At 42.1% G+C, this 13,377-nt stretch overlaps 1 protein-coding gene across 1 annotated transcript in view; it reads left to right on the top strand.

Annotated features, from left to right (window-relative positions):
* Positions 1 to 11,508, top strand: part of KISS1R (KISS1 receptor) — a 256,594-nt gene extending 245,086 nt beyond the window's left edge. Inside the window, exon 5 of the mRNA XM_075283646.1 lies at positions 11,152 to 11,508. Within this exon, the coding sequence (XP_075139747.1) occupies positions 11,152 to 11,508 (357 nt within the window). The remainder of the gene's footprint in view (positions 1 to 11,151) is intronic.
* Positions 11,509 to 13,377: the final 1,869 nt, after the last annotated feature.

Genomic DNA, 13,377 nt, shown 5'->3' with positions numbered 1-13,377 from the left:
GAATGAGACATATGAGAAAAATGTTACAGTCCTCAAAACCGCACATGCAAAAAAAACCGAAAATGTTTCTGGTCCTGGACCACAAATTGGCCCGGTACTGAAGTGGTTAAGGGATTAAAATGTAAATAAAACTATATAAATTTGGTATCCCCAGTATTGTATCGAAATACAGGTGACATGATTTTGGCTGCAGAGTGCACGCTGTAAAAATGTCACCCAAATGCACTTTTTCTCCTATCACACACCATTCAGAATTTTTTACAGCTTCCCAGTACATTGTATAGTATAAATATATGATAAATATACAGTATATATGGTACCATTATGAAGAAGAGTTTGTTCCGCAAACCTTAAGCCCTCATATGGCTCTGAGAGTGGAAATATAACAAAATTATAGAGTTTGGAAGGAGGGGGGTCAAGAATTGAAAAATTCCTCTGGTCCGAAAGGCAGTTTTCAAACTTTGTGAAGGCGGTTTTTACAGACCAGAAGAATGGATCAAACAACATAGATGTGGGAATGTGGGTTTAAAGTCATTAACTTTCCTATTGTAAAGTATTATTATTGTCTAAAATATACATATATTAAGATATACACATAATATACCGTTACATGGAGATATGCCTCTATATACTGATACATTTGCATGAAAAGAAATATACTATTGAAGCTTGGTAAGAAAAAAACTTCCTATTGACCTCAATGATGCTAGTGACCCAAGCAGTAGAATAACTGCCTTTTATATAACACTAGTAGAATACTCGCAGCTTCGCTCGCGGAAAACATGTTGAATTGCTGATTATGCTAAAGTAAAATTTTCAGTGTCACACTGAAATTGACATTTTCAGAGAGCTACAGTAACTCTTTTTTCCACTTTACATTTTTATTATTTTGGCATTTTACTAATTTGTCGTAACATTGATGTGAACAACTTTTTTTTTTTTTTCATTTCAACATTTTTATTGATTTTACATATTCATAAAAATTCATTTATATTTATAAAAATTAAAATTTATGTACCTTACACAAACATATAAAACATTTACACCCAATTAACAACTTAGTACAGTGATGGCGAACCTTTTAGAGCCCGAGTGCCCAAACTGCAACCCAAACCCCACTAAATTATCGTGAAGTGCCAACACAGCAATTTATCCTTAATACTATTGCGGACAGTCACAGACCCACAAATTACAGTTGTATGAATGGGGCTTTACAGAGCTTTTAATAATACAAACAACTTTGTACTGAAATGTAAAGGTCTCTGCATTTAGTACTTTGAACAATTAATTTTTACTATTTACATCGCACAGGATCTATTTTATAGTGACCGTTCAATGTTCTTACATCCTGTACTAATATTACGTCTGCTATAAAACAGATACTGTGTGATATAAATAGTATTATATGCTCCGCAGTGGCCCCCCCCTACAGTATTATATGCTCCACAGTAGGCCCACCACACAGTGTTATACGCTCCATAGTAGCCCCCCACAGGATTATATGCTCCACAGTGGCACCCACACACAGTATTATATGCTTATCAATACGCCCCCAGTATTATATGCTCTTTAGTACGCATCCCCCCAGTATTATATGCTCTTTAGTACGCATCCCCCCAGTATTATATGTTCCTCAGTACCCCCACACACAGTATTATATGCTACTCAGTACGCTCTTCCAGTATTATATGCGCCTCCTTAATCCCACACACACAGTATTATATGCTCCTCACTACGCTCTTCACTATGACTGACTGACACACACTCAAACACACTCTTATACTCACCAATGAAGAGCTGCCGGTGTCCACCTCCTTTTAACTGCGAACGGCGGGGCCCCGTGGCGAACTTTTGACATGCCCTCCCCCGAAGACCTCGACCGACCCCTCATACGCATTCCTGCGCGTTCTATTATGCCCCATAGTGGCCCCTGCATGCAGTATTATCCCCCATAGTGGCCCCTACACACAGTATTATCCCCCATAGTGGCCCCTGCACACAGTATTATCCCCCATAGTGGACACCCATAAACAATTATTATACTCTGGGGTCTTTTCAGACCCCAGAGTATAATAATCAGAGACCCGGGGGAATAAAAACCTAAAAAAAACACTGTTACTTACCTGTCCCCTGGCTCCTACGTGGTCTTCTCTGCTGCCGTCCTTCTGCTATGACGTCAGACGTCACATGACCCGGGACGCAGGCTGAGTTCATGTGACGTCAGAGACGTCAGAAAGGAGGCTTGGCAGGATCGTGGAGAGGTAAGTAACAGTGTTTTTTATGTTACCTCTTACCTCTCCCGGTCCGCCAATCATTATACTCAGGGGTCCGAAAAGACCCCCGAGTATAATGATAGCAGCGGTAGCAGCTGTCACCGGGCCCCTAATGTCCCGGGCCCTGTGGCAGCTGCCTCCGCTGCTATGGCGGTAGTTACGCCACTGTATGCGTGTGTGCATACACATGTGTGGTCCGTGTATATGTATCAGTGTGTATGCGCATGCGTGTATTTGTGTGTGTGTGTGCACGCGTGTGATCCATGTGTATGTATGTGGGTGTGCATGTAGGTGTGTGGTCCGTGTATATGTATACTTGTATGTGCGCATGTGATTCATGTGTTTGTGCGTGTGCAGTGCAAGTGTGTGTGAGTACACATGTGTTATGTTCGTCCATGTGCGTAGTGTGCATCCATCTGAGTGTGTTTGCGTGTGTGTTTTGTCCTTGCGTGCGTGTGTGTGTGTGCATGCGTGTGATCCATGAGTATATATGCATGTGTGCATGCACGTTTGTGGTCCGTGTATATGTATGCATGTGTGTGTGTGTGCACGCGTGTGATCCATGTGTTTGTGCGTACACAGTTCAAGTGTCCATGTGTGCGGTAGTTGTGTGTGAGTACACGTGCTAAGTTCGTCCATGTGCATCCATGTGTTTGCGTGCGTGTGTGGTCCTTGCGTGTGTGTGTATTTGTGGGGTGTGCATGTGGTATTTATGAGATGATGATGTGGTATTTATGGGGTGTTGTTTGTGTTGTGTGTGTCTAGAGTGGTCTGGTATTTGTGTGGCGTGTTGTGGTATTTGTGTGGTGTTGTGCTTGTGGGTTGGTTTATGTGTGCTGTCTGTGTGATGTTCATATAGTGTTTGTGAAATGTTAATGTGTTGTGTGTGGTGGTGCGGTCCCTTCAGCAGCGCCAAATACAGCGCTGTTTTCCTTTTTGGCACTGATTTTTGATGCTGAATCCGTGTCAGAATCCACGTGGAAAGAATGCCTACCCATAGAGTTCTATGGGTTCCACTCGCTTTATTTCTCCACTTGCGGAAAAAAAAAAAAGCTTCCTTCAGGCGGATTCCGCCTGCAAAATCACGTTGCAGATTTGGGCGCAGAATTGGCAAAAAAATGCAAGGAAAGAAAAGCTAGCTTTTTTTTTCAAGGCCCATGCATTGTGCTGAAGGAAAAAAAAAAGACTCAAAAAATGCTTCAAAAAACCTCTTCAAAAAACATTTCTTAATTCCTGAAGCTGATTTTTTTCCTGGCCAAAATCTTCACCAAAAAACTCTGTTCTAGCAGAAAAAGAAACCATTGAAGTCAATGGGAGGCTTTTTTTCAGCGCTGAAATTTCACACCAAATTCCTCACCATTTTCCTCTGTGTGAATGGACCTATAGTCCAAAAAATACAATTTAAAGACTTATTTTTTTCAAATGTTCTGAGTTTTGAATCCAGAAATCTATATATATAACTCAAATCCTGTAGTAGTCTGCTCTATACAAATCCACAGTTCTCGCCCGATTTCGCTGAAATTTGGCACGCCCCCTCTCCACCCACAGGAGCAGAATAGTGCTTATGTTACATCTCGCTAGCGTCCCCCCGTCATGAGATTTGGGCACCCGAAGTTAGGCCCTATACATATAATGGGGAAATGTGAAAGTGAAAGTGCTGAGGGGAAAACAACAGTTGTGACTGAGGGACGGATTATAGAGATGGCGCCAAAGAGTCTCTGCTAAAGGGGCCGCACCACCACACACAACACACAAACATTTCACAAACACCATATAAACATCACACATACACCAACCCACAAGCACAACACCACACAAATGCCACAACACACCACACAAACACCAGAGCACTCTAGACACACAACACAACCACCCCACAAATATCACAACACCACCCCACAAATAACACATGCACACCACACACACACCTGCACGCAAACACACTCGGATGGATGCACACTATACACACGGACGAACAGAGCACACACAACTACTGCACGCATACACTTGCACTGCACTCGCACAAACACATGGATCACACGCACGCATACATATACATGGACCACACACATGTATGCACAGATGCATACACGGACCACACATGTGTGCACACACATACATGCACGCACTGATAAAACACGTCTGGTATTCTTATTGGCTGCTTGCACACTATAGTATTTTTCATGGGCCTTTGGGGCATGGATTGATGGTTCCATAGACTTCTTTGTGCACAAAGCTGTGAATTTTGCAGCTCCATAGAAGTCTATGGAGCTGTAGAATCCACGGCCCAGAGACCTGTGAAAAATACTGTAGTGGGCAAACAGACTTAGGGGTAGTTCACACGGAGTAAACTGGCGTGTATTTTGGTAAAATGTCATTGAAGTCAATGGAAGTCTTATTTTACACGTGTAAAATTACATGCCAAAATACACGCCAGTTTACTCTGTGTGAACTACCCCTTAGACTCATCTAGGTTTTAGAGGAGGAAAATAGGAAGAAAAAATTTTGACAAAAAATGTGGTAAAATATTTAATAACATAAATAACATATGGGAATTATAGTTTTGCAACATCTTTCCCTGAAGTGGAATTTGCCAATGTTGATGTTAACCCCTTCCTGCTTTTTCGTTTTTGCCTCTCTGCCTTCCAAACCACATAACTTTTTTATTTTCTATTTACAGAGCCATATGAGAGTTTAATGGTTACGAGACAAATTGTTCATCATAATGGAACCATTTATTATTCTGTACAATATACTGGGAAGCTCAAACAATTCAGAATGAGATGGAATTGGAAAAAAGTGCGACTTTCTTATGGGTTTCATTTTTACGGCGTTCACTGTGCAGCCAAATGACATGTCACCTGTATTCTAGTTTTGGTACGATTCCGAGGATTCCAAAATTATATACTTTTATTTACATTTTAACCCCTTAACAAAAATCCAAAATGTTGCAAAAAAGCCACCATTTTCTAACACCCTTACCTTTTTTTTTATATATTTCAGGAATGGACAGGGCATCATTTTTTGTGTGGCCAGGTGTACTTTTTAGTTACACCATTTTGGGGAATGCCTATTACTTTGATCACTTTTTATTCAAATTTTTATCAAAGGCGAAGCAGTTTAAAAGAACAGCGGTTCAGCACGTTTAACATTTTTTTTCCCGCTATGACATTTACCATATGTGATAGGTTTGTATATCAGCAGATCGACACAGGAATATCTAATGTGTATGAGTTTCACAGTAATATTTTAGTTTTATATGTATTCTAAGGAAAGGGATGTGATTTGCACTTTTAGTTTTTTATTTATTTTTTATAGTTATTTTTTTAACTATTTTATTAGCCCCTCCAGGGGGGCTTGAACTTGCAGTCATCCCATAGACTGCAATAGAACTGTATGGGAGATTCCCTACATTACTATTGTGGCTGGTAATATTAAGCTGCGTTCACACGGAGTAAACACATGTCAGAGTGAGCGCTTCAAAACAGAATCCCATTGACTTCAATGGGTGCCGTCTTACGCACACTACACATTGAAATCAATGGGAGGTTTTTTATTAGCGCTGAAATTCCACACCAAATTCCTCACCATTTTCCTCCGTGTGAATGGACCCTTAACTTGACAGGAAAGTTGGGTAACATGCCACTTAGTGCTGTAATAAAGAGTGCTGATTAGAGATGAGCAAATACTGTTCGATCGAGTAGGTATTCGATTGAATATCAGGCTATTCGACATATTCGATTTTAAACGAAGACCACGCTGTAAACACAGTAAAAATTTGTATCCCCTCCCACCTTCACTGGCCCTATTTTTGCACCAATAACTGTGCAGGGAAAGTGGGACAGGAAGCAGGAAATGTAGACATCGGAAAAAAATAGGAAAAAGTCATTGGCTGGCTAAATCAGGTGACCTCGGATTTATAAGAATAGTGGCAGCCATACTCGTGTCAGATGCGGTTTGGTGAGCTAGGGAGAGACATCGTAGTGAGGGTCAGATAGCGATTAGCTTCTGCTAGGCAGGAAAGCTGAAAACACAAAGCTCTTTTCAGAGCTACACTGCAGGAAGAGTGTATATACTGAACTGTATATACACTCAACCTGCCAAAACTTCACAGAAGCCCTTTTTAGGGCTCAAATTGATTACAAGTGGGGTGAGAATAAGGGCCCCTTCACATGGAGTAAACACGCGTGTATTTTGGCAAAATACACGTGTAAAAATAAGACTCCCATTGACTTCACTGACATTTTACTCGTGTATTTTGATGTGTATTTTGACGTGTGTTTTTTTTTTTACACGTGTAAAAAGAAATGCCATTGAAGTCAGTGGGAGTCTGATTTTTACACGTGTATGTTGCCAAAATACACGCACGTTTACTCCATGTGAAGGGGCCCTAAAGCTTCGTACCGTCACCTGTACACATCTGACGATGCGTCAGGGTAGCATAAAGGGACGAGGATGGGGACGTGGAAATTCAGCTGGGGATCCAGGCAACAGACCAGCTACTGGAGAGGGGCAGCCTGCAGTGTCCCTCATCATTAGCACAAAAGGACGAGGACAGGGACGTGGAAATCTAGCTGGGGATTCAGGCCACAGTAGCTCGACTGCGGATCCAATTAGCTACTGGAGAGGGGCAGCCAGCAGTGCCACAACGTCAAGCAGGGTGCAGGGTACCCTGCTGACGAGGTCCGAGCACCAGGAACCTATGTTAGAGTGGATAGCAGATATTGTGGACCCACAACCAGCATGTCCCGTCTACAGTACTGACGAGACACAGTTCCATGTGTCTGTGCCAGCTTACAAGTTCCTTGTCGTCCTCCTCCTCCAACACCACCACTGTCACCATTAAAAAATAATTTAAAAAACCCCATTAATGTTTTAGGGCAAATAATGTTTTAGGGCTCACCCCAAGGGCCTTACAAATAATGTTTTAGGGCTCACCCCAAGGGCCTGACAAATAATGTTTTAGGGCTCACCCCAAGGGCCTGACAAATAATGTTTTAGGGCTCACCCCAAGGGCCTGACAAATAATGTTTTAGGGCTCATCCCAAGGGTCTTACAATTAATGTTTTAGGGCTCACCCCAAGGTCCTGAAAATTAATATTTTAGGGCTCACCCAAAGGGCCAAAAACTCTGCTGGTTAAAGGCTCAATTCACCCAAAGGACCAAAATTTAAAACACTGCTGGTGCAAGGCTCAAATCAGCCCAAGGGCCAAAAACACTGCTGGTACAAGGCTCAACTCACCCAAAGGGCCAAGAACACTGCTGTTACAAGGCTCAACTTGCCCCAAGGGCCAAAAACATTACTGGTGCAAGGCTCAACTCACCCTAAGGGTCAAAAACACTGCTGGTACAGGGCTCAAGTCATCCAAAGGGCCAAAAACACTGCTGGTACAAGGCTCAACTCACCCCAAGGGCCAAAAACATTGCTGGTACAAGGCTCAACTCACCCAAAGGGCCAAAAACACTGCTGGTGCAAGGCTCAATTCACCCAAAGGGTTAAATTCTAAAACAACGCTGGTGCAAGGCTCAACTCACCCAAAGGGCCAAAAACACTGCTGGTTAAAGGCTCAACTCACCCAAGGGGCCTAACATTCTGTTGTTGCAATGCTCAACTCAAATAAAGGTGCAACGTTTAGATGGCTTCTTTCCAAACTAAGGGTGATTGCTTTCGGTAAGATCTGATGGCTGTTTCCAGCCCTGATTATCCTGGTTGATCTTGTTCAGTAATGAGGCCATCTCAGCATGAGGATCTTGTATGTTAGGTTGTCCATGCCCACTAATGTGCATGAAGACTCGATCACAGTAAATGTTCTTATTTTTCTCCAATTCAATCTCTGCATGAATTGCTCTGAAAGATGGCCTAGACACTGCTGCAATGGCAATCACTGGGTTTTCCTGCTCTGGTTCCAAAGAATCTTGTGTCTTACTTGAAGAAAAGACAATAGTCTGACTACTGGTTGCTTGTGCTGCAGCATTTGGAGTTGGGTCTGTCAGCCTCGTGATGAACTCCTCATTCTGGATCCCATTACTTTCAACAGTCTCTAAAGTCTTTTGACACTTTGAATTTTGTTCAGTTTCAAAGGACTCTGTGTTTACATTTGGCTCAGTCGCAGCTCCAGGACATGCCTTGCATGGCAAGGTTTCTTTAGTGGCTCCATCTCAGCAGGATGATGATCCTTGGTTAAATCTGGTGTCGGAAAGGAAAGTGGTTTCTGATCTACATCTAAAGTACTGAGGCATGTTGTTTGGACTATTAACACCCGATCATAACCCTGTAGAGGTAATGTAGAGTCCGATATTACAGAACCATTACCGGTAGTAGTGGTTGCAGCTAATTCTCCACCTTTGCGGTCCTCTAAATAAAAGTTACCCCCAGGACTTGATGCCAAAATGTTATCAATTTCCCAATCAAAATCAAGGTCAATGTCTGGGTCCTCAGTCCAATCCACTGCATCAATCCCATACAATGAGAGTGATGGTTCTGGAACCACCGTTTTAGGGGCTAAGAGTTTTAAAGGGGCTAACACTCTGCTGGTGCAAGGCTCAACTCACCCAAAGGGCAAAAAACTCTGCTGGTGCAAGGTGCAACTCACTTAAAGGGCCTAACACTTCACTGGTGCAAGGCTGAACTAACTTAAAGGGCCTAAAACTAGGCTGGTAAAAGGCTGAAGTCACCTAAAGGGCCTCAATCTCTGCTGGTAGCTCAGCTTAAGGGACTCTAACTTAATTTGGAAGGGCTCACGTTAAGGACCAGAAAAGTGAATTTTTGAAGGTCTTACCACATCACACACACAATGCCAGTTAAGGGTGGGGGCTGTTGGATTTCCCATTGCCTATGCCATCTGTGGTTGTCATGGGCAACGTGATTTAAAGGGGTGCATGCTATTGTTTCTTTAGCTTTAAATTTGTGTTTCTCTCCATACTATTGTGGAGGAAAGAAGGTTTCCAAGTATTTTTCAACTTTCATAGAGGTTCTATTGCGTTTGAAAGTGGCTAGTTAATAGGCTGTGATAGTGGGGTAATACTGGGACTAGAGCGTTTAAGATTCCCCCAGGCATGCTTCCCCTGCTGTCCCAGTTGCATTCCAGAGGTGTTGGCATCATTTGGTGAGGTGTCATAGTGGACTTGTTGACTCTCCTTAGTCGAATAGTGGTTTCCCCTGAAACGAGCATTTTTTTTCCCCATAGACTATAATGGGATTCGATATTCGGTCGACTAGTCGAATATTGAGGGGCTACTCAAAACGAATATTGAATATTTCACTACTTGCTGATCTCTAGTACTGATCAAATGTACCGATATATACCTCTATCTCTGTTTCCAAATAATTCTCATCAGCAAGCTAGTTTTCACATTCATGGATGGGCAACTGTAGGGGAAGTTAGAGGCAGGAAGGATTTTCTGTCTTCTTACTATGTGTCTGTCAGATTTCAGCTAAACTTATAGCAACGGTGACAGATTAGCCTACAGACTTACTTATAGATGAACTGTACATTGCATGATTTTGTTTACAATTTTTTAATTAGTTTTCAGGGTTTAGTTTTCTTTAACCCCTCCCAAGGGGAGTTGGGAGGTCACCACAGCCGCCTGGTGTCTGCTGTATGATACAGCAGACACCATGCGCTAATGCCCACAGTTGGTACCTGCACCGATCGTGGACATTAACCCTTCTGGTGCCTCGGTCATAGCTGACCGAGGTGCCATTTTCCTGGTGGCACATGGGCGCCGCCATTTTTTCAGTGATCACTGACGTCACGTTGGCATGACAGCCAGGAGCCTTATAAAGGCTCCCCGGCCTGTCTGCAGAGATTTTCTTTTGCAGACTGCTCTATGAAAAATAAAATGACGATTTTTTTGCAATCCATTAGCATTGTAATGCATTGCATTAGTGATCAGACCCCCTGGGGTTCAAGACCCCTAGGGGGTCTAATAAATGCAAAAAAAAATTAAATTAAATTAAAATCACCCCCCTTTCCATAGAACATATATAAAAGTACTTAAATACTGTGAAACACATACATGTTAGGTATCCCTGTGTCCACAAATGCCCGCTCTACAAATCTATAAAAAAAAATTTCCTGTATGGTACACGCCGTAGCGGGAAAAAAGAGTCAAAAGTGGCAAACCACCACTTTTTCACTGTTCTGCCTCTGAAAAAAAATTGATAAAAAAATTATAAAAGCTAAAACAATTCCCCAAAATGGTATAACTGTAAAGTACAGCCTGCCCTGCAAAAAGACACCTTATACATCCCCGTACATGAAAGTATAAAAAAGTTATGGTTTTGTCGGAATATGGCAACTTTTAGAAAAAAAAAATTTGGCACAGTTTTGGATTTTTGTTAAGGGGTTAAAATGTAAATAAAACCATATAAATTTGGTATCCTCAGAATTGTACCGAAACATTAGAATACAGGTGACATGTCATTTTGGCTGCACAGTGTACACCGAAAAAACAAATCCCCTAAGAAAATCACACAAATGCACTTTTTCTTCAAATCCCCCCCCACCCCATTCTGAATTTTTTTTCCAGCCTCCCAGTACATTGTACAGAATAATTAATGGTGGCATCATGAAGAAAAATATGTCCCACAAACATTAAGACCTTATATGACTCTGAGAGCAGAGAAATAAAAAAGTTATAGGATTTGGAAGGGGGGGGGGGGGAGTCAAAAATGAAAAACAAAAATCAAAAATGTCAGCGGGAACGGGTTAATGTAGCAAAGTACATTCTGAGTGCTACTGATCTAAACAGTCAGCACTGCAATTTTAATATACTTATTAATACTATAGGTACTATAATACTAATTAATGACACTGAATATTTTTATTATTGTATATCTTGCTGTTTCCATTGTTGATTGTTATTTTTCTTCCAGATACAGCTTCTGGCTGAGCGCTCGGAGGTTATGCGTACAAAAATTTCACGCATGGTGGCAGTCATTGTCTTACTTTTCACTGTCTGTTGGGGCCCCATCCAGCTCTACATTGTGTTTCAAGCCTTTAGTCCTACCTTTAAGCGCGACTATTACACATACAAAGTAAAGATATGGGCCCACTGTATGTCTTACACCAATTCGTCTATTAATCCAATTGTCTATGCTTTTATGGGTGCCAACTTCCGCAAAGCCTTTAACAAGGTCTTTCCTTTCCTCTTCAAGCAACGAGTGGGCAGCACTGGAGTAGCTAATGTTAATGCCAACACTGAGATGCATTTTGTCTCTTCAGGCACTTAGAAGATTAAATGGAAAATATATCATTTGTATGGATCAACCAAAATAATTTGCCATATTACATTCTTGGAGAACTGTCTAGCAGATATTGTATGTTACTATTAAAAACCCTGTCAAGAAACTGTGTGCGCTGATCCTGGAACACAGGGTTTTGTAAAACATTATATTGGAATGGTCGTGTCTAACACTGAATGGGGAACTCACTGGGTTCAGAGAATCTTTGTAAAAAAAATCTCCTTTGTATAATAATAAACAGTTAAAAACTATTTTCTAATAAAGCCGTTACTTGAACAAAGGTCTAAAATTTATTCTCAAACTGGCCATGTGTTTTTTGTTTAAAAAATCTAAGGTAGTAATATAATTCAGATTAGTATCCACATAACCAGATTTAATTTATGAAACTATATCTTGTTTGAGCTGGATTTACCAAACTGAATACTATATGGAGAGACAGACTCCTTGCATTATAGTTATATGTGATGCTAGGAGTTCCTGCCTCCCCATTAAATAATGTCACATATTGTAATGTAATGGGGAGCAGGTTATAATATACGCAGTAACTGGATGGAGCCACGGAACAACGATATAAAACAGTATAATAAAGAGGGGAGGGGGATGAGAGTGGGAGAGAAGGTAAGAAATAAGTATACAGTATCTAAGCAAAATATACAAGTTCAATATGACAGTGCGCACAACAAACTGTGGTAGTTACCCCTCTAGTGTCCTTAGTTAGAATCTGCATGCATTGACTAGGAGAGGCCTCTCTTAAAATAAGTCAGTAATACAGTGCACCGTATCAATCTTCCAGGCAGGGGCCTGATTTGTCTTCCAGCTCACAAGGCTGCTTTAAAGGGAGTCTACCATTAAAACATGTTTTTTTCTAATGACCACGTCGAAATAGCCTTAAGAAAGGCTATTCGTCTCCTACCTTTTGATGTGGTCTCCGCCGCGCCGGTCATCAGAAATACCGTTTTTTCCCGGTATGCTAATAAGTGTCCGGCAGCAATGAGGGCGGGCCCCAGAGCTCAAACGCCGATGGAGGCGTCTCCACTTCGGGCGGAACTGGGCAATCCAGCGACGCCTTCTTCCTGATCTGCCTCCTCCCCTTCTGTGTCCTCTTCTTTCGTCATCATGGGTGACGCATGCACAGTTGGCTCTGGCAGTGAGACCCTGTAAGAGCCGACTGCGCAAGCTGGCCGGCGGCCATATTTGGAGGCCGCAATTGCGCGCATGCGCAGTATGCTCCGCGAAGTATTTGCCGAACAGAGTGTACTGCACATGCTCAGTAAGGTCTGTACAGCCCTCCGACACCTGGATGAGTTCACTCGCGCGTTGGAGGGCTGTACGTGTTTTAATGGTAGAATCCCTTTAAAGCTTGACCGAGCTGTATGGCCCCTCACTCTACTCACTCCCACGTACCCCTGTTTACAAGTTGACACAAGGCAGGAGTAGTGAAGTCTCTCAGGGTCCTTGTTTATCAAAGGAAAGTCCTTAGTGGACACATCAACCTGCAGCAGGTCCTCTCTGCATGACATGTGTCTCCTTCTTCCTGCAGCTTCCTGTATTCACATGCTTTTCCTCACTGGAACATACTATTTTTCTCTGAGATGTAAGGGGGTTCTTTTGTGAATAGTTTTGCCCTGCAATTTAGTCTTTTGGCAGTAGATGGCAGCAGAAGTTCAGACAAATGACACAGTTATTCCATAAGCCCCTTACAGTAATCACAGGACTGTATTTCTTTAGGAGGTAGGAACTTCTAGCACCATAGCTTACTATAATGCAAGGAGTCTGTCTCTCTGTATAGTATTAAGGCTGATAAATCAGGCTCACACATGGACTGCGCTCCTTGGCCAAGTCTTTGTTGTGTGAAAC

This window comes from Leptodactylus fuscus, chromosome 1, assembly GCF_031893055.1.
Source record: "Leptodactylus fuscus isolate aLepFus1 chromosome 1, aLepFus1.hap2, whole genome shotgun sequence".
Lineage (NCBI taxonomy): Eukaryota > Metazoa > Chordata > Amphibia > Anura > Leptodactylidae > Leptodactylus > Leptodactylus fuscus.
This window is presented reverse-complemented; position numbering and strand designations above follow the sequence as displayed.